Source organism: Heteronotia binoei, chromosome 21 (genome assembly GCF_032191835.1).
Source record: "Heteronotia binoei isolate CCM8104 ecotype False Entrance Well chromosome 21, APGP_CSIRO_Hbin_v1, whole genome shotgun sequence".
In the NCBI taxonomy this organism is placed as follows: domain Eukaryota; kingdom Metazoa; phylum Chordata; class Lepidosauria; order Squamata; family Gekkonidae; genus Heteronotia; species Heteronotia binoei.
Window position 1 is genome coordinate 133,516,958 of NC_083243.1, and position 22,664 is coordinate 133,539,621.

General features: G+C 43.7%; 1 protein-coding gene across 1 annotated transcript in view; it reads left to right on the forward strand.

The window, feature by feature from the left end:
* The window catches only part of ELP4 (elongator acetyltransferase complex subunit 4), a 419,611-nt gene extending 411,993 nt beyond the window's left edge, over positions 1–7,618 (forward strand). Inside the window, exon 10 of the mRNA XM_060262939.1 lies at positions 6,914–7,618. Coding sequence (XP_060118922.1) covers positions 6,914–7,045 — 132 coding nt within the window. The 3' untranslated portion in view covers positions 7,046–7,618. The remainder of the gene's footprint in view (positions 1–6,913) is intronic.
* The last annotated feature ends 15,046 nt before the right edge of the window (positions 7,619–22,664 follow it).

A 22,664-nucleotide genomic window follows, 5' to 3' on the forward strand; every position in this document is an offset into this window, starting at 1 on the left:
AGGATGTGTGTGTGTGTGCTGAATTAGGCTCTCCCCAAGTTACTTCATACAGAAAAACAATTATTTGCATTAATTTTGCCAGCCTGAATCATTCTCCCTCGGCGGAGCATTGTTTCTAAGTTGATAATTTTGTATGGCCCGCAATTGATGTTATAAATATCCAAATGGGCCTTGGCAGGAAAAAACCCTAACAAGTTGCCCAAAGAAGGCAGCATCCACCTCCTCATCCTGGTCAGGAGGTCTGTAGCAGTCTCCTACCACAATACTGCTTGTCCTACCACAATACTGTTCCCCACAATACTGTTCTCCACTCCTGTACTAGGCTGTCACCCTTCTCCAGTATTTCCAATATTTCCTGATGAACAAACTCTCTCCTCTCATACAGCACCACTCTGCCTCCTATACAACCCTTTCGGTTTTTCTCGACCAACTCATATCTATCCACTTTCAGGGGTGGCCAACGGTAGCTCTCCAGATGTTTTTTGCCTATAACACCCATCAGCCCCAGCCATTGTCTATGCTGGCTGGGGACGATGGGAGTTGTAGGCAAAAAACCATCTGGAGAGCTACCGTTGGCCACCCCTGCAACTACTTCATTCCAGTCAATGAAACTTGTTGAGAGCTAGCATAGTGTAGTGCAGGGGTGGCCAACGGTAGCTCTCCAGATGTTTTTGCCTACAACTCCCATCAGCCCCAGCCAGCATGGCCAATGTTTGGGGCTGATGGGAGTTGTAGGCAAAAAAACATCTGAAGAGCTACGGTTGGCCACCCCTGGTGTAGCGGATAGAGTGTCAGACTAGAATCTGGGAGAGCCATGTTCAAAACTCCTATCTGCCATGGAAGCTTGCTGGATGACCTCACAAGGTTATTCTGAAAATAAAATGGAGGCAAAAAGAATTATGTAAACTGCAGGATTGCCAGGTCTCCCCTGACCACCAGAGGAGGATGGGGGGATAGGGTTGCCAGATCCAGGTTGGGAATCTCTTGGGAATTTGGAGATGGAATATGAGGAGGACAGTAGGGTACGGTAAAATGCTATAGAGTCCATGCTCCGAGCATCCATTTTCTCCAGTGGACCTGATACCTGTAGTCTGGAGATGAGCTGTAATTCCAGGGGATTCCCAGGTCTTACCTGGAAGCTGACATTCCCATTGGGGAGAAAGGCAGGGAATAAATTAGGTAAATAAATAATAATAATACTAAATAAACCATTAAAATAGATTCAGGTGGATAGGCATGTTGGTCTGAAGAGGCAGAACAAAGTTTGCATCCAGTGGCACCTTTAAGTTTTATTCTGGGTATACGCTTCTATGTTCATTAAAGTTTCTGAAGAAGTGTGTGTGCAGACAAAAACTTTGTTCTACTTAAATAAATGATTTGTGGATTTCTTACTTCTCATCTAGTTGTACCCTTAAGTTCTCAAAATGCCTGTATTCAGAATGCCAGTTATACTTAATTAGTCTTGTATACTAGCTTGCTCTCATCAGACCTAACAAGCTAAGCAGGGTCAGCCCTGGTTAGTATGTATGATGGGAGACCATTAAGGTAGTCCATGGTTGCTAAATAGAGGCAGGAATGGCAAACCCTTGAAAACCTTGATGGCAAAAAAGAAAAGAAGTTAAGATTGTCCCGTAGCTTTTCTTCTACTATTTTTAACTGGATGTAGAACATCACGTTACAGTAGTTCACTATATCCTACAAGCTTAGCTAATAATACACAACATTGTATTTTTCTTCTTTGTAACCTGCTTCTAAAATCCTGCCCTATGGTATCATCATTTCTTGTCTAAACTAGTATGATCTCTTTATCTGCTCCCAGGGGAATTTCCCCCATACATGTGTTGGCATGCTCTCTGAACATGACGTGGCTTCCCAGGATTTTCCCTTTGAGCTGGATCAGGCTGTTTGGGGAAGTGCAGGGTAGCTGCAGATGGAGCATCCTTGTTGAGTCTCTGACCACAGCCAAAATGGGGAGGTGGGCAAAGCTGAGTTTCACCTTGCCTTTTAGCTCTGTGTCTCTTTTTTCCCTCAACTGTGGTACAACTTTGCACAATGGCTCAGCTGGGAGGAGGGGAAATTGCTGGCCCTCTTAGGGATCCCCTTCTGAATTTCAAATTGTAACAGCCCAGGGGGTCCCAGTATGGTTTTCATTGTGTGAATGCTTCAGTGCTGATGCAATGGAGAGAAAGGGGTACAATTGTGAACAGTGAGCTCCCACTGGAATGGAATGTATGACTGATATTCCTGCTCTTTCCCATGCTGCTTGTTGCTGCTTCCACAGCAGGAGCACCCTTTTCTGCTCCTGTGCAGAAGCAACCCTTAATAGTCTTCCTCTGTGCTTTATTTTCCCTTGTCCAAATATTCAGTATCCCTGGTTGTACTCAGATCTGTAGAATCATCGACCTTGACTGTACCTTATCACTACTTAAGCACCTCTCAGCCTCATTTAGCTTCTTTGCTACTCCAGTCCACATACCTTACAAAGGAACAGCTTCCCTATATTTGACAGTCCCTCTCCTATTTTCAGTATCTTCTTTTAAACAAAGTTCAACAAGTTTGTCCTATATCTCTCTGAGTATCTCTCCCCTTCATGCTTCTATTATCAGATCCTTGAGATCTCCAGCACCATTGCACCCCAGTTTTGTCTTTCTGTTATAGATTGTAAGCCCTCTGAGCAGGCACTACATTATTTCTGTAGCACAATTGGGTCTAATTAAGTGTATAAAAAATTATTATAATTATAATTTTATTTGTAGCTGTTCACTGGACAAAAGTAGGAAGGCAATAACTGCAACTGAATAAGAATATAAGAAGACTCCTGCTGGTTCAGACCAGTGGTCCATCTAGTCCAGCATCCTGTTTTACATAATGGCCAACCAGTTGCTCCGGAGGGCCAACAAATAGGCATAGAGGCCCTCCCCTTATCATAAGAACATAAGAGAAGCCATGTTGCATCAGGCCAATGGCCCATCCAGTCCAACACTCTGTACCACACAGTGGCCAAAAATTTATATATATACACACACACACACACACTGTGGCTAATAGCCACTGATGGACCTCTGCTCCATATTTTTATCTAATCCCCTCTTGAAGCTGGCTATGCTTGTAGCTGCCACCACCTCCTGTGGCAGTGATTTCCACATGTTAATCACCCTTTGGGTGAAGAAGTACCTCCTTTTATCCGTTCTTACCCAACTGCTCAGCAATTTCATTGAATGCCCACGAGTTCTTGTATTGTGAGAAAGGGAGAAAAGGACTTCTTTCTCTACCTTCTCCATCCCATGCATAATCTTGTAAACCTCTATCATGTCACCCCGCAGTCGACGTTTATCTAAGCTAAAGAGCCCCAAGAATTTTAACCTTTCTTCATAGGGAAAGTGTTTCAAACCTGTAATCATTCTAGTTGCCCTTTTCTGCACTTTTTCCAATGCTATAATATCCTTTTTGAAGTGCGGTGACCAGAATTGCACACAGTATTCCAAATGAGACCGCACCATCTATTTATACAGGGGCATTATGATACTGGCTGATTTGTTTTCCATTCCCTCCCTAATAATACCCAGCATGGTGTTGGCCTTCTTTATTGCAAACGCACACTGTCTTGACATTTTCAGTGAGTTATCTAGCACAACCCCAAGATCTCTCTCTAGGTCAGTCTCTGCCAGTTCACACCCCATCAACTTGTATTTGCAGATGGAATTCTTGGCCCCAATGTGCATTACTTTGCACTTGGCCACATTGAACCTCATCTGCCACGTTGACACCCACTCACCCACCCTCAACAGATCCCTTTGGAGTTCCTCACAATCCTCTCTGGTTCTTACCACCCTGAACAATTTAGTGTCATCCGCAAACTTGGCCACTTCACTGTTTACTCTCAACTCCAAATCATTTATGAACAAGTTAAAGAGCATGGGACCCAGTACTGAGCCCTACGGCACTCAACTGCTTACCGTCCTCCACTGCAAAGACTGCCCATTTATACTCACTCTCTGCTTCCTATTAACTAGCCAGTTTTTGATCCACAAGAGGACTTGTCCTTTTACTCCATGACTCTCGAGCTTACTAAGGAGCTTTTGATGAGGAACTTTATCAAAAGCTTTCTGGAAGTCAAGGTAAACAACATCTATTGGGTCCCCTTTGTCCACATGTTTGTTCACCCCCTCAAAGAAATCTAACAGATTAGTGGGGCAAAATCTTCCCTTACAGAACCCATGCTGAGTCTTCCTCAATAACTCGTGTTCATCAATGTGCCTACTCATTCTGTCCTTCATAATGGTTTCTACCAACTTTCCCGGTATTGAAGTCAGACTGACTGGCCTGTAGTTACCCGGATCTCCTCTGGAACCCTTTTTAAAGATGGGGGTGACATTTGCTACCTTATCTTGCCTTATAGCACTGTTATTCAGAAATTTACTGCCTCTAAATGTGAAGTTTCCCTTTAGTCAACACAGCATAAGATCAGTGTTCCAATAAAATGTCATATTGGGCATCAAAACATATCCTCAAGTCCTCTTATGGATCAAAAACTGGCTAATTAATGGGAAGCAGAGAATGAGTATAAATGGGCAGTCTTCACAGTGGAGGACGGTAGGCAGTGGAGTGCCGCAGGGCTCAGTACTGGGTGCCATGCTCTTTAACTTGTTCATAAATGATTTGGAGTTGAGAGTAAGCAGTGAAATATTTCTACACTGAAACTTCTGTGAGACTTCTCTCTGCTGCTGCTCTGTGCATTGTTATTTGCCTCCCATTATGCCATTGGTATTCCAGGTTAATGTTTGTAGCTTTCAGCAAATAATTAATTATTCGTCATCATCGTCATTATATGACATTGTGTGTAGAATAGCCAGGAGCCCCTAAGATCATCTGGAAGCAAGAACTTCTAGCTCTTTATTATTATTGCTAAAGTTGTTTTTAAGGCAAGAGATTTCAGAGATGGTTTGCTATTGCCTGCCTCTGTGTCATGACCCTGATATTCCTTAGAGGTCACCCTTCAATATACTCGCCAAGAGTGACCCTGCTTAGCTTCCAGGATCTGACAAGATTGAGCTAGCCTGTGCTATCAGGTCAAGGCTTCAGCTTACATAATGACCGATTTCGCACACAGTTTACCCCACGGTCATGTTACTCTTCTCTGTGCAGCGTCTGTCGGATTTCCCACTATCGGCACCGCAGTAACAGGAAGTGTTGCGGCTTTCGTGTAGCAAACGTAAACCACTAAAACCCAGTTTACGTTTGCTACGCAAAAGCCACAGCACTTCCTGTAACTCCGGCGCAGATAGTGGGAAATCCAACGGACGCTGCGCAAAGAAGAGAGCCACTTGGTGGGAAGGGTGGGATATAAATCATAAATAAAAGAAAAGAAAGGAAAGGAAAAGAAAAGAAAAGAAAAGAAAAGAAAAGAAATGTGACCGCGGGGTAAGCTGTGTTTGAAATCGGTCAATGTCTACTCTGTTTCTTCATCTGCCATAAATAACACTGAGATTATTAGCATTGCTTGATACTTTACACTCTAGCCCTTTAGCACCACACAAATCATGTTCATAAGACAGGCCATGGTTCATAGGCTGAGCCTGGCTACCAGTGGAAGGGGTGGAGGGCAGAGATGAGGGGCATGCGACATTAGCATGTCGCTTCCAGGTACCACCTGGTAACAGCTGAAAGTGACATTGGGCAGCTCTAGGAATTGCTAGAAGGTCTTTGGTAAAATTCTAATGGTTCAGTTTCTGCCAATCCACTGTAAACATGGTAGGGTTTCTGTCATAAAGATCTCTTCATTGCTTTGTGTTGGCTGTTGTGTTAATAGAAAGATTTATTAATTTTTAGTATATAATATGGCCAGGCTCCAAAGAACCTGAAGTTTGGGGTTTTTACTTTTTAATCAACTTACCTTCAGGTGAAGTTACAATTTGAGGCTAGATGCGTAACAATCCAAGAAAGGACCTTCTAAGTCATGGCACCAAAATTATGGATTTCTTCCCCAGAGATATTTGTCTGTTTCCCCAGTATCGTTGTCTTCCACCAGCTCCTAGAGTTTTCTGTTTTCTCTCGCGCTCCCTCACTGACTCTTGCCATTTATGTTTTGTTTAATTGTTTAATATATATGTATTTCTAAAATTTTAATGTTTTTGTCTGTCACCTCCCTAAATTGGGTGGAAAGGTGGTATATTTTAAAAAATAAAATCTGCTCATTTTCAAAAGTGATTTGCCATATAGCAAGGCGGAAATAACTGTTTTAACAAGCATAATCCTCCAAAAGCCTATTTGGGGTTGCAGGATTAGTTTTGTCATTCTTTAGATCCCAGCTGGTATGTTTATTTTTACATAATAAAAATTGAGTAAATTTTAACATTAATAACCAACCTAGTACATATTTCAACTGGAGACAGAAGATAGTGTGAGACCAGACCTCCAGCAGTAATCAAGTAAATGCTTCAAATGTGAAACTGGATCAAAGTGCTATTTATGTTTACGGAAGGGAATTGTGCTAGGTTACTGGGATCTTTACTTTTTCAACAGACACATACCATATCAGAAATTGCTTTTGAACTGTGGGGCATGCAAGATGGAGAACCAATATAAAGCCCCCTTCTTGGGTTCACAGAAGTAACTTCAAAGTTCTTTTGGCCCTAGCCTTGGCTTTGGATTCTGAAAATACTTGTGAAGAAAGTGAATTCTGATTGAGAAAATGCCAATACAATACTCTTTAAAACAACTGTAAGGAACACACAAGACAGTCTGAGCATCAACCTGGAAAAATTGTTCTAATAAGGATTTGTTGGACTAAAATAACTGTTTATTTGCAGAGAAGTCGTATATTTTGAATTGTGCTATCTAAAGAAAACTTAATTACAATTGTGTTCTCTCTCTTCTCTCCTTCTTCCCCCATCTCTAAAAACTCCTGCCACAGCAATTGCATTTGCCTCCAGACTTGTCAGACACAGTAAGCCGCACAAGCAAACAGGATCTGGCAGAATCCACCAAATTGCTGAGCTCAGGATGTAGTGCTATGGCCATAGGCAAGAAGCACCTGGACTTCTAGTAATTTCTACTTAGTAGTTTCACTTTGATTTATATGGCACTCTAATTATGACTGTTAATGACTTTTGTAAATATTATTTCTTAATTATCATGACCCAGTAGTCCTTAAAAAATCTGACTTGCAAGCTTATTTTCTTATTCTGTTATTTTTGTATTTGCAAATGTACATTCATTCATGCATTCTATATTTAGAGGCAATGGCCACTTTGAAAAGTTACAGGGTTTTCTGTTGCCATTAATTGTTCAAGTCAATTATGTTTTATACACTTTGTAGAATTATTGAAATGTAAATTGTAAATCAGTATTCTAAATAAAATAGTAAGTTCTCTATCATGTGTTGTTTTTATGTCAAACTACCGTTGTTCTAGAAGATTTTTGTTACCTTCAAAGTTCATAGTTAAATCAAAATATGACAAATTATATAATATAGAGCCAATTAAATGACTGTGCTACAGTATTTGCCACATAGTCTTCTATGTCAGTAATTAATGTAATGGAGAAATAGTTTTCTTATGGTAAAAGTACATTACAGATAATTAGTTTGCCTTATTAGTTAATAAATATATTAGCATGCTCTTGAGTGAATTTATTTTAAAGGGAAAAAAAGAATTGCTTCTTTAATGTAGTTCAAAATCATAATCCTGAACAACTGAAGTCAGCACTATGAAATTATGTCAACAGACATTATTCAAGATTGAAATTCAACCTGACAGCCACATTAATGCTAGAAAACCAGGAGAGTGCATTGGAGCTTGGGGAAGAGATATCACTGCAATAAATATATAGTGCAGCCAAAAATAAAACTAATTCAGGTTTTCATACTTTTGTGTATATGCTATTTGTAAATGTATGAATATTTTCCATCTAGGTAAAATACATAAATATTTATTGACATCATGATTTGCGTATTTGTAAAGAACTAATGCACAAACTAGATGGATGGGCAGATACCACAAAATGTTTTTCTGTGGGACCCTGCAGATGATGTTGTATAGAGTTTTATAAGTTGTCCTTTGGGGCAATAATAGCTCTAATTTAAAAATAAAGAAGTTATCATCCATAGAACTTTCCATTAAATTAGTTTTTATTAAATATTTAGTCCTTCTCTTAAACTACAATTTAACATAGTTGCACTGAAATGTACTCCCCTCAGAATCTCAGACATTGACTGTAATAATGTTAATGTATTTTGATGGGATTTGAGCAAAAGTATTGGTTAAACGATTTACTTTTTAGAACACTGTGAGTAAAATGAAGACATAGCTTTTAAAACTGTCTAATATGATGAATGTCAATCATTTTAAAAAATCCACTGTACCATAAACACATACTGTATACAGCTTTTATTCTGAATTAGAATAATTGAATCAATGACAGTGATTTGCCAGGATGTCAAATCTATCCATCATATCCTGTCACTACCAGTTTATTTTTTTTCTGATCAAAATAAAAAAGACTACTGTTTTGTCATTCACTATTTCATTAGAGGTAACAATTGAGTTTTTTCCTTTCTTTTTTAAAGATATGTCTGGTTTTTAAAAAAATTCTAAAGACACAAATCCTTTTTTAAATCCATTCAAAATAAAGTTTCAGAACTGAGCTGTCAGTTTTATAGAGCTAATAGACATCTACATTCTTATACCCATATATCACTGCTGCTTTCAAATCATTCCGCTTTTACCTAATACATAATATGGGACAGAAATTCTCAACAGAATTTGAATGGGGATTTGTGAGGATATTCAATAGATCAAGTATAACAAAATTAACACTTTACTTACTTATTATGTTTTTAATAAATAAGCCACAGCCATCTTGTGTAGCATGTAAAATAATTAGCAATAATTATTAAATTAGCTTTAAAGTATTATCAAGTATTAAGTTAGTTGTCAGCATCCTTAATAAGATTTGATCAAGCAAACTGACTACAAATACCACTGGAACAGCTATCTTCTAGTTTACATACGACTTAACTACATGACTGTGTGTGGGTGAATGCAAACATATAAATATCCATTTATGAGAGCAACCATTTCAAATAGTAAAATGGGGTTGGCATAGAAACCCAAAGTTAAAAAAAGAAAAAGAAGAGATCCTTCCATGAAATGTACTTTAAATGCTTTTCTGTTTCACTAAGCATGCTATTTGAAATTAGTGTTGCATCATACAAATATACAGTGTTGATCACCCAAGGCAAGAAAAAGAGCAAAATACTTTTCTTCCAAAATACTTTATAACTGGCAGAAATTTGGTTTATCTATGGAAGCTGGAGAAAAATAGTTATATCCTGTATGATAAGCTGGCTAAACAAACATTCAATAGGATATACAAAGAAATGAGCTTGTGTTTCTTCATGCAAAATAAAATAAAGTTTTACATCAACTGTCTTATTTCTATATCTACCATTTCCTATACCTTATATGCAATTTCCCAGGTCCTATACATATTTGTTTTCTACAGGGCTTCTTTTGTAGAAAAAGCCCAGCAGGATCTCATTTGCATATTAGGTCACACCCCCTGACACTAAGCCAGCTGGAACTGTGTTCTTGTGTGTTCCTACTCAAAAAAGCCCTGGTTTCCTGTATCCAATGGCCTCAAGACCTATAGACTAGCCACACACAGAGGAATCACCTACCTAGAGTCTGAAGAGGCCTAACCTACTGTATCATCCCAAAATCACAGGAAGTTCTATCATTATTGATTGAAAGAAAAAGCCCACTCAGATCAATACTATTAAATCTTCTTCGTGGTCTCTGTGCTTCACACTCATGGGATAGAGCTCCTGCACCGATCCCCAAATCGGTACCTAAAAAGCCCGGGATTTTTTCGCACTCAGCACCAACGGGCATGCGTAGGTGTCCCAGCGCGCACGCTCGCTGGCGCCAGTGCAAGGATCCCGCCAGTACCTTTCTGACCGCTGCGCTAAGAGGTTCTCCTTTCGTGTTTCCGGTTGGTAAAGTAATCTTGGATTGCTTGTGAAGTGGCCACAAGGTGGTGGCGGCCACAAGTATAGCCACCTTCAAGAGGGGTTTAGATAAAAATATGGAGCAGAGGTCCATCAGTGGCTATTAGCCACAGTGTGTGTGTATATATAATTTCTTTTTTTGCCACTGTGTGACACAGAGTGTTGGACTGGATGGGCCGTTGGCCTGATCCAACATGGCTTCTCTTATGTTCTTATGCTTTTTTGCCTTTGTATATAGCCCGTTTGTTATTTTCCTTAGTGTAGTTAGTTAGTTTGTTGTTAGACAGTTAGTTCGTGTTGTTTGAAAAAAAAAAAAAAGAGTTTGTTGGGCTTGCCTTTCGGGGCTCATTTTTCCCCCTCAGAAACTTTCCTGGGCATCTATGGAAAGACGTTGGGGGTTTTTCAAGAGGTGCCGTTCCTGTGGGAAGAAGATTGCCCCCCCCCCGACGGCCATTCCCTCTGTCTCCTCTGTCTGGGCGAGGGACATCGAGTCGAGTCTTGTGCTGTCTGAGCTTCTCAAAACAAACTCGCAAGAATTGAGCGGCGAGGCTTTCGGCGGCTTTGGTTGAGTTGGCACTTTGTCCTCTAAAGATGGCATCGGGCCCATCGGTACCGATGGGTGAGGCCGCGGCCCCGATGGTCACATCAGCTGAGACTTCGCCAATCAGGACCGAGATGCCGGTCGAGCGCGAGCGTTCCACGAAATGGCCTTTTGAAGGGTCAGTGGACACCCTGGCTAAGAGGCGTCGGGATGATTCAGGGACCCAATCATCAGCGCTGAAGAAGGTGAAGTCAAAGGAGAAGCAGAAGAGGAAACCATCCCGCACCCCTTCGCCTTCACATGACGCTTTGACATCGACAGTTCCACGAAGGAAGATCTTGGCGTCCCCGCGTCGCAGCCCTTTGGTGTCGAGAGGCAGTGCTCCGCAGCTGCGCCTATTGGCATCGGAGCACGAGATCAACCTGACTCAGCACTCCCACTCTTCAGGGTCCAGGCATCGCAGTGAGACCGACTTGGTCTCGGAGGTGGAGGTGTCGGTGCCAATGGAGCCTTCGGCACCAATGGATCAGACGAAAGGCCGGAGAGAGCTGGAGCCGATTTCAATAGTTCGTCGCTTCCCACCACTTCCATCATGGGAGCAGCGCCAGTGGCCTCCTTACCCTTATCCTTACCCACCGTACCAATGGTACCCTCCTCACGAGTTTGGTGGCTGGAACCAACAATCTGAGGCATCCCACATGTCCAGGCTGTCTCAACATTCTAGAAGGCGTCCTTCGGCATCAATCACTGTCCCGCCTGACAGACGCGGCGTAGTGGTGGAGGAAGTCCAACCTTGGTCGTCGGGGTCAATCCAGTCGCCCGTCAGAGAATCTACTCTGGTGTTCTCAGAACGATCTCTGCGCAGAGAGTCTTCATCGTCGGACTCCGAGGTCGGTACCGACGATCTGGATCAGGCTTTGGAGCCTTCCCCAGTGTCTCATACGGCTGAAGATCTTCCCATCTCACTGTCGGAGGATCTGAAGTCGTATGGGGACCTGGTGAAGAGGATGGCACTCTCCTTCTTGCTTCTTGTGTCACAGCCGCAACCCGTTGTAGACGATAACGTGTTTGACATTATGCAGCGGGATACGTCTACAGCGGTTGCCCTGCCGGTGACGAAGGTCATCCTACAGGTAGTGAAGGAGCCCTGGGCGAAGCCTGTTTCTACGCCATTGTCATCGAGGAGGTTGGACCATATGTACCGTGTCCAAAAGTCCAGGGCTGAGTTCCTCTTCACACACCCGAAGCCAAATTCGGTGGTTGTTTCCTCCTCATCCAAGGCCCGCAAGATGCACTCCTCTCACCCAGACAAGGAAGGGAAGAAGTTGGATAATGTCGGGAGGAAGTTCTGTTCTGCTGGGGCGCTGGGAGTAAAGATATCTAACTATGCCGTGTGCATGGCTAGATACCAATACTCAGTATGGGAGCAACTAACCCCCCTCCTGTCTTCCCTGATTGAGGAGAAGAGATCGGCTGCAAAGAAGTTGCAGAAGGAAGGCTTTGCTGTAGCCAAGCAACAACTGGCTGCAGCAAAGCACATGGTTGACATCTCAGCAAGGACCATCACTTCTGCTGTCTGCCTCCGCCGCCACTCCTGGTTCAGATCTACGGCTCTCCAGCAGGACACCAGAGCCTTCATCGAGGATCTGCCTTTCGAGGACGAAGGCCTCTTCAGCTCCACCACCCACAACGCGCTCCAGGAAATGGACAAAAGTATAAAAACTTCCAGGAACCTGGGTGTACTGGCATTTTCCAGAGCTGCGAAACAGAAGCAGTGGCACAAGCCTTGGGCAAAGAAGCCGTACCAAAAGTTCTCCCCGGAACAACAGTGGAGACCTCGCTCTGCTCAGCCTGAGAGTAGGTCCCCATACAGGGGGAACAACAGAAACTGTTATGCTTCACAGACCACTGGCAAGTACAAGGGCACTCGCCCTCAAAAGCAGGGCCTTTGACTTTCTGGTAGCACGCGTCACTGTCCTCTCTTCCACTTTGCCTATCCGCCTCCACCCATTCCTGTCGGTCTGGGAGTCCATCACTATGGACAGGTGGGCGCTTTCCATCGTAGCAGAAGGCTACAAAATAGACTTTGCTCAGATTCCGAACCAATCCGTGGTAATCACCACTCCCCCTTCCCCACCTCTGCTGGTGGAGGTGAGCAACCTCTTACAGAAACAAGCCATAGAGAGGGTCCCGACGGAGGCCAGGAGGTTTCTACTCTCGTTACTTCCTGGTTCCCAAGAGGGACGGGGGTCTAAGACCAATCATGGATCTTCGGAATCTGAACAAATTCATTTTGTACCAGAAGTTCAGAATGTCCACTCTGCAAACAATTCTGCCCCTCATCAACCAAGGGGATTGGATGGCAACGCTGGACTTCAAGGATGCATACTTTCATGTCAGCATCCATCCTGCGTTCAGACGTTTCCTTTGGTTTGCAGTAGGTTCTCAGCACTTCCAGTTCAAAGCCCTTCTGTTCGGTCTGTCCACTGCACCTCGGGTGTTCACGAAGATGATGAACGTTGCGGCTGCCCACCTCCAGCTTCAAGGGATAGTCGTCTTTCCATACATCAACGACTGGCTCCTTGTGGCAGAGTCAAAAGAGAGTTTGTCATTCCACATTGCCGTCACTCTTCGTCTTCTCGACACCTTGGTACTGCAGGTCAATTTGGAGAAATCACACCTTACTCCATCAAGGACAGTTCAGTTCATAGGGGCTTTGCTGGATATGAACCTGCATCGTGCGTTCCTGCCTCAGCAGAGAGCGATGGGCATTATCAACCTTGTCGAACTTCTGCAGAGTCAAAAGTGGGGTACGGCGCAGCAGTTGCAGCGGATGCTGGGGCTGATGGCGGCAACTACAAGCATGCTGCACTTTGCGAAGCTGAGGATGAGAGGCCTACAGCTTTGGTTTCTTCGTCAGTTTCACCCGTTGTGGGACTCACCTCGAAAGAGGTTTGTCATTCCACCTGTGACACAGCAAACACTGCAATGGTGGAAGTCAAAGGACAACATTTGTCAGGGAGCTCCCTTCCATCTACCTGCACCAACTGTGACTATCACAACCAATGCGTCGTTGTGGGGTTGGGGGGCCTACATGGACGATCTGTGTGTAGGGGGTCTTTGGCCTTTAGAATTGACTCACTGCCACATACATTACTTGGAACTGCTGGCAGTTCATTTTGCTCTTTGGTCCTTCCGCCGCATGGTGGTGGGGAAGATTGTTGCTCTGCTAATGGACAATACCACTGCCCTGTGTTACATCAACAGGCAGAGAGGGACAGTCTCTCGACGGTTATGTGCGCTGGCGCTGGATCTGTGGTCAGAGTGTCTGGACCACAACATCTTTGTGAAGGCAGCACATTTTCCAGGGGTGCTCAACCTGCAAGCAGACTCCCTCAGCAGGGGTGCAGCTTCCCCGCATGAGTGGAAGTTGCAGTGGTGCTTCCTCCAACCTGTGTTTCAGCTCTGGGGGTATCCCCAGGTGGATGTCTTTGCCACAGTCGAAAACCGGAAGTGTCCTCTGTTTTGCTCCAGAGGGGGCTCAGATCCAGAGTCATTGGGAGACGGTCTGCTGTTCCCGTGGGAAGGTCGGTTCCTTTATACGTTCCCGCCTCTGCCACTACTGACGAGGGTGGTCAACAAGATTACGAGAGAGAGGCCATGCTGTATCCTGGTGACTCCCCGGTGGCCTCGCCAGAACTGGTTCCCGATCCTGCTCCAACTGGCGAGGGGGGTCTTCTACCAGTTTCCGGTGGAACCAGATCTTCTGTCAGCTCAGGACAGTCATGTTCTCCATCACAACATGCCCCACCTGAAGCTGACAGCATGGTTCATCGACCCTGTGGGTTCTCTAGCAGAGTCCAACATGTTTTCTTGAAAAGCAGGAAACTTTCTACCCGCACTTCCTATGATAGGAAGTGGAGGAGGTTTCTGCAGTTCCTAGTTGATCCTTCAGTCTCCCCCCAAAGGGTGGGATTTTTGGTAATATTTGAGTTTTTGTTATCTCTGGTGGATGCTGGCCTTGTTTTTGTTTCCATCAAGGTTTATTTGGCAGCAATTTCTGCGTTCCATGAACTGGTTGAGGGGCACTCTGTTTTTGCACACCCTCATTCTAAGAGGTTTTTGAAGGGTTTGCTTAGGCTTCATCCTCCATCTAGATCACCCCCACAGTTGTGGGATTTGACTTTAGTGTTGGACAGGTTGACTCAACGTCCTTTTGAGCCGATGGCCACATGTTCGTCACAGCTTCTTTCTTGGAAGACTGCCTTTTTGGTAGCCATCAAATCAGCACGCCGTGCAGAGGAGCTCACGGCTATGCATTGTGACTACCCATATCTAGTTTTTTGGGAGGCTGGAGTGTCGTTAGCTCTTGATATTTCTTTTCTCCCCAGAGTGGTCTCTCAGTTCCACCTCAACTTAGAAGTTTGGTTGCCCGCTTTTCATCCTATTCCTTCCTCGGATGAGGAATGTAGGTTGCATGCTCTAGATGTGAAGCGTGCTTTGTTGTTTTATTTAAGTCGCTCCAAGAGTTTTCGTAAGGACCAGCAGCTTTTTGTTTCTTATGCTGCTCCTAAGTTAGGTTCCAGGATCTCGTCTCAGCGGCTTTTGAAATGGCTCACTGAGACTATTAAACTGTGTTATTTGTTGGCCAAGAAGCCGTTGCCTGGGCCTATTCGCGGACACTCTACAAGAGCGATGGCGACGTCGGTGGCGTTCCTGAAAGGCGTTTCTCTGCCGGACGTTTGCAAGGCTGCCACCTGGTCCTCTCCACATGCCTTTATGAAGCACTACGCGCTGGACGTGCATGCTCAACAAAGGACTTGTCTGGGAGTTGCGGTGCTGCAAGCTGCTTCTTCTGGTTGACCATCTTCCCGCCTCCAGGTATGTCTTGCTTGCTAATCTCCCATGAGTGTGAAGCACAGAGACCACAAAAAAGATAGACAGGTTGCTTACCTGTAACTGTAGATCTTCGAGTGGTCATCTGTGCATTTACACTACCCACCCTCCTTCCCCACTGCTGACGGTCTCCCTCCAATAGGGGCTTCCAGCGGTCAGGAAGGAACTGGCGGGATCCTCGTGCTGGCGCCGGCGAGCATGCGCACTCTGATGCCTGTGCATGCCTGTTGGTGCCGAGTGTGAAAAAATCCCAGGCTTTTTAGGTACCGATTCGGGGATCGGCGCAGGCGCTCTATCCCATGAGTGTGAATGCACAGATGACCACTCGAAGATCTACAGTTACAGGTAAGCAACCTGTCTATATCACCTACATCACTTTGATTATTTGTTTTGGTTCCTTTAACTAGTATTCAGCACATACATCAGTAGTCAGGCAGTGAACATGGAAAACTGTAGACTGAATCATCTGATAATATAGGCCATCTCTTTCTTTTTTGCAGACAGACAAGTCAGTTCCATGCGCTGAGTCTGTTTTCTCCTAGACCAAATTTGCAGCTGCAAGACAGGCTTTTTGTTAGCTCCTCCCTTCCACTCATAACAATACACACAATAGCTGTTTTCTGGGACTGAGAGCAGGCCCTGTGCCAGGGGTTCTGCTGCTCAAGCCAGACCCCTGTGCTGTGCCCCACCCCCGGCAAGCTCCCTTTATGAAGTTCATTGCATGCGCACTTTGCATGCATGCAACACAATGATGTCACCAGAAGTGACATCATTGTGCAGGGCGGCAAGTGGGGGAAGAGAGAGTGATGGGAGGCGCACAAGAGTGCTGCCGCACCACCGCTTTCCCCCTGCACTATGCTCTTTGTAGGCTTCCTTGGAAGCCTCCAAAGAGCGTAGTGCACTGTGCAGCACTCCTCCAATATTACCTTCAAGGCAGGCTTGGAGGAGCACTCTACGTGGGCAAGGGGGAGTTAGGGGGTGCCTGATGGTGCCCCCAGGCAGGGTAGCGCCCCAGGCAGCTGCCTACCCCACTGAATGCATATACATAGCCTTGTCCATGTGAAAGAATGCGGCACAAACAGGAGCCCCAGCTAAATGGGGGTACCAAGTATATGAACATAGCGGTCCTTCAGTTTTATGCACAGTAATCCAAGACAGGACCACTGTATCAATTGTGGAACCTGAACAGGGGTAAAAGGATAAATAATCACATCACTCCCCCCAGGGCTTAGCTATATGTTATCTGGAGCATTGTTAGATTCAGCCAGGTTCAAATCCTCACTTTGCTATGAAAGTTCACTGTATGTCCCTAGGCCAGTCACACTCTCTCAGTCAAAGTTACCTGGTTGCCAGGTCCCTCCAGCTTCTGGTGGGTGGGGGAGTAGGGTTGCCAAATCCAGACTGGGAAACTCCTTGCGATTGGTGGAGCTGGGTGGGACAGGGACCTCAGTGGGTATAATGCCATAGATTCCACACTCCAAAGCAGCCATTTGCTCCAAGGGAACAGATTTCTGTAGTTTGGAGTTGAGCTGTAATTCCGTAGGGTCCCCAAGTCCAACCTGGAGGCTGAGATCCCTACCTCATACAGTTGTTTGACTGAGGATAAATACAGAGGAGAATGCTATTGTAAGCTGCTTCAGGTCTCCAGTGGGGAGAAAAAGTGAGGCATAAATTGTGTGTGTGTGTTCTCCTTGTGTCCTCCCCCCTTTAATCAGATGTTGCCTGGGAACTGATTTGATTTGGGATTGTAGTATGCAAGGAGATTGGCCTTAAACCTGCCTCTCTCAAACACATACGGACACATTTTCCTGATCTGAAACAGCCCCAGGGAGCTGCTGCTTACCCTGTTGGGAAAATGTACATCAGTACATCACATGCAACATGCTCCAACACAGCCAAGCAGCTTCCTGGGGGCCAATTCAGGTCAGAAAAATTACATGGGGGGATGGAGACTTACACCCTGCCTCCCACTCACCATAGTGTCAATCCAAATTGGACACATACACCCCTCCCCAAATACCTAAGAATTGAGTTCCAGAAACATAACTCACAATACAACTCTGAAAGTCATCACAGCATACTTTAAAAAGGTAAAGGTAGTCCCCTGTGCAAGCACCAGTCGTTTCCAACTGGGGTTGCATCACAGACATTTTCATGGCAGACTTTTTACAGGGTGGCTTTTTTTTTCTGGGAGAACGCAGCAGATTGGCATTCCGGAACCTCTTTATGGAAACAAAATGCTCAAAACAAGTTTAAGAGTTCATGAGGGGCACCTTTGCGTTTCTCCTTTATTTCCCTCTCGAGAGTTCTGACACCTCTTTTTGCAGAAAAAAGCCCTGGTAAAATGTATACTTTGGCATTCAAACTTTCCTCATATCTCCATGAGCCTGGACTACATTTTAACATTTGCCTCATCCTGACTAAATTTTTGGAGACTGCTCTTCTACCTTATTTTATATACCTCACAGGCATACTCCACTTGGATGAAAGATGCTGAGATCATCATTATTCTAACGAGTGATCCTGTTTCAGCTTGATGTAATTTGAAAAGGTGTCTTAGGGGATTGGGATGTCATTTGCAGTTTTGTAGAGGGGCAGCAGAGTTTTCTTTGGTTACTTAATTTTTTAGCAAAAGGTCAGAAGCACCACTTGAGAGATAAGTGCATACAGAATAAATACTACTGTGGGATGGTCTGGTTCTGATTTCTCAGCAACAGCAAGCCATGCCATGATTTTGTTCCTGATTTTTTTTCTTTCTTTTCTTTATTTTGCATTGTCTGACTTTCTTGTGAGTCTGAGAGAGATCTGTCAGTGAATTTTTCAGATGAAGTATATGAGGTTTCAATATCAAATGTCACTATCTGTCTCACACACACACACACCAAAAAACCAGGTGTTTTTCTTCCTCATCCCAGATGTATGTAGGCTGATAGTAACAACTCGGTAACTCATCTGTTCATGATCAGGTGTCAATTCACTTTCCTAGCAGTGGCAGACTGGCCAGTGTATCAGCTTGCCCGATGGCAAGTGGGCCCCCTTAAACATTAGACAATGTTAGTAGATTGAAAATATATTAGAAGTCACAGTATTATTACTGTAATGCAACTAAAATTTATGTTGTTTTTAGGGTTGCCAGCCTCTAGGTGGGGTCTGGGGATCTCCCGCTTTTACAACTGATCTCCAGCTGGCAGAGATCAGCTCTCCTGGAGAAAATGCAATCTGTATTTACATTTAATATCTACTGCATACTGCCAGTAACATGTACAATATATTTACATTGTAATTACATATATATATATATATATATATATGTAATTACAATGTACAAAAGTTTTAATTGTACCTTTTTTCCACGTGTATTTTTTTAAAAAAATATTTATTTCTTACAAAAATTAAATGATAGCCTTATCGTTGTGGGTGGGCCTCCTATGTCTCCTGGCAACCAATGTTTTTAGACCCAGTCTGCCACTGTTTCCTACTACTAACCCATGACACTGAAATTGTTTCTAATGTTAAGCTCTGCTGAGCCCTCATTCAAACCCTTAAATGATTAGTTATCTAATTTTTAAGGAAATAAATTGGGTTGAGACATTGGATGGTTTTATTTATTCCTTTAAAAAAACATGCAAGCTGAAGCAGATGTTTCTTGATACTTCAAAAGCTTTTGTGTATTTGGCAGTGGATGTGTATGAGTTGTCCCCAAATTGTTTCCATTTAACATCTTATGCCATGTGGTACAGTGTAACTTCTCACTGAAAAGTGTGGGGGCTCAGTTTGGTATGCAAGTCATGCTCATGTTCTGTCACATAGAAGCTACTCACTCTGTGCATGGCAGCATAGGAAATAGATAATGCTTTCAGATAATAGTTAATTGGCTTTTCTGCACTGGATTTTTGCTCCAGCTTGGTTACACTACACCAGTTTCCCCCCTCCTTTATATACAGTGTAGTTGGGAAGGGGGGTGGTTCCTGTGTTTTTGAAGATTGCTGCAAAAGTACTATACTAAAAAAAAATTTAAATGTGTAGTTTTTTTCAAAATCAAGCAATAAGGCTGGGGTAAGAACTACCTAAGGCAAGCTTAGTTAGTTTGTTAGTTAAAGGCAAGCTTTCCTCCTGTAGCAGACATCAAGCTTAAATAAGTGTATTTGGTCTAGTGTTGTATGCAGTGCATCTTATCAGAATAGTTTCCCTCAATTGTGTACATTCCCACTGAATTCTAAAACACAGTCACCCTTGTGCAGCAAAACTATAAAAGGTGGGGTAGGTCAGTGTAGATAAAAATAAATAAAAAACAGGAAAAAATATTGTTGCAGGAAAAATCAGAGCTGATTCTCTTATGAAAGCCACCTATGAAGGGTCTATGTCATTTTACATTGTTAAAAGTTCTTGATAACTTTAAAAAAAGGTAAACGGCTGTGCAAGCACCAGCCGTTTTAGACTCCGGGGTGATGTTGCTTTCACAACGTTTTCATGACAGACTTTTTACGGGGTGGTTTGCCATTGCCTTCCCCAGTCATCTACACTTTCCCCCCAGTGAGCTGGGTACTCATTTTACCGACCTCAGAAAGATGGAAGGCTGAGTCAACCTGGAGCCAGCTACCTGATACTTGATAACTTACTTGATGCCTATAAGCTTAGCAGAGAATCTAGGTCAGAGAGAGAGAGTTCATTTCAGGAGAATTTAGAATGAAAAAAATTACTTTGGCTGGGAAAATGTTTGTTAGATGGAGATGGGAAAATGCTGATAAGAGAGTGGTTCTCATTGGATCTCATCCAGATCTTATCTGTGCCTAACGTGAGATCTAAAGATAGATAAACATTAGCCAGTATGGGTGACCATCTGTGTTTGCAGCTGGTGAGAAAAGTGTCAGAGTGACCTGGGAAGAGAGATATTTATTAGAGATAAGTGATAAGTTCTCAGGCTAGAATCTATATAAGCTTCAGAAATTTTCCATAGACTTGTTGGCCTGGATCAGAGGGCTAAGATGCACCTCTGGGTAGGTTAAGCCACGACCTTGGTTAGAAATCTCTAACAAAGATTGGGCTGATAGAATCATAGCTGTTATGCTTAAGCAAACTTAGACTTTAACAGGTATAAAATCATATGAGATTTGCTAACTGAAAAATAGTCTGTAAGCCTAACTTCGAAAACTGGAATATATCTGTATGAGAATGTATAAGTGTTTTAACTGAAAGCATAATGTGAGTTTGCTATCTGTTTTGCTTTCTCTATATATAGCTTAAGTGTGCTGTCCTGAGAGAAAACTGGAGTACAATAAAGCTTATCCATTGTTTGAAAAACTTTTCTGGGTCTCATGTATTAGATCCTGAGAGCATTCCATTTCGTGAATTAGGTTGTTTTGGGGAACAGTGGTAAGATGTGTGTGTGTGTGTAAAGTGCCATCAAGTCCCAGTCAACTTATCACAACCTCAGCAAGGGGCTTTCATGAGAAGTGAAAATCAGAGGTGGTTTGGTATTGCCTTCCTCTACAGTCTTCCTTGTTGGTCTCCCTTCCATGCCCAGGGAAATGCTGTTCACCACTTTGGGGTCAGGCAGCAATTTTTCTCCAGGCCAGGGATCCTGGAGGGTTTTTTTTAAAACCATCATCTGGGTATGGAGCAGGTGTGATTGGGTGGTATTTCTGAATTTCCTGCATTGTTCAGGGGGTTAGACTAGATGACTCTGGAGATCCCTTCCAATTCTGTCTCTATGATTCTAAGTACCGATCCTGCTTAGCTTCCAGGATCTGACAAGATTGGGCTATACCATGCTGCTTTCCCTCTCTCTGGATGCATTAATCCCTGTTAATGGGAAATTAGCAACACACACAAAAGACTATGAAAGAAGTTTTCTCCCTGATGTGCTTATTTTTAATTTGCAGGTCATTTTTACATGGGAGAGTACTGAGCACGGAATTCCCACCCAACAGTATGGTGATATAGCCCATTCTACCACTTCTGGATCTGACCACCTCATTTCACTGCATGTGGAGACTAGGCCAGGCCGTCAGACAATGGAACTTCAAATTAACCAGACGTCATTTGTTACAATGTTAAGGCTTTATTTGATCGTTCATAGTTTCTGAGCGCAGCAAGATTGAAACTGATACTTTTCCCTAGGTGCATAGATATTTTAAACACTTGTACATCAAAGCCTTCTAAGCAAATCTACATTCCCACTATGAAGTGATACATTTCACACGGTTGCTTTCTCTTATCTCTTTGTGGTTCCCATTCTCATAGGGATGGCCAAACTGGCATTCCCGGAGGCACCTTATCTTCAAAGGGATGTTGCCTTTGTTAGTATCAGGGACAGGAATTCACACCAGTGTTAGTAGCGACTATGCTTCTACTTTGATATGCAAGGTTTCTCCTTGAGGTTAATAACACATGTTAGAAAATGGAGTCAGTTAAGCTAAGCAATTCATTACAGTTTAAATCAAGCATTATATTACATCATGGTAACTTTCCAGTGTCTGACATACTGCCCCCCCTAAGCTCTTGTTTGGGGTTTGTCTGGGTGCAGTAGGTAAAACTTCTTGAAGAGAAAGGGGGCCCGCAGGTCTGATGACTTGACCCATTCATCGCAGCTTGGGGGAAAGTATTTCCAGCGGACTAGATAGTATAGTGTCCCCCTTTTTATCTTAGAGTCCAGCACCTCCTGCACCTCATGATGACTCTGACCCTTCACTTGAATAGGTGTGGGCTCTGGAGGGTGGGGGTGCCATGACGTAATTCCAGGGTCTTTCCGAAGAAGACTGCAATGGAAAACAGGGTGAATTTTACTAAACATTTTAGGAAGTTCCAGTTCTACAGTCACTTTATTTATCACCCGTTTTATCTTGAACGGTCCCAGGAACTTGTATGCCAATTTTCTACACGTTTGTGGCAAAGGTAAGTTTTTGGTAGACAGGAACACTTTCCCCCACTTTGAAATCCCACTCTGGAGAGTGCTTTTTGTCAAAATAAGTTTTGTAGTCTTTCTTGGCCATTTCCAAATTTTCCTGAATAGCTACCCAGCCTTTTCTTATGTCTTCCCACCATTGCTGGCAGGACGTAGGTGGCGGTGTTCCCTCGGGACTGGGTAGCAAGGGAAAAGGCTTTCCTTCGTAGCCATTCACTATTTGAAATGGCGAGGCTTTGGTGGAGCTGTGCAAGCTGTTATTGTACCCATATTCTGCAAAAGGGAGCAGCTCCACCCAGTTAGACTGTTGGTAG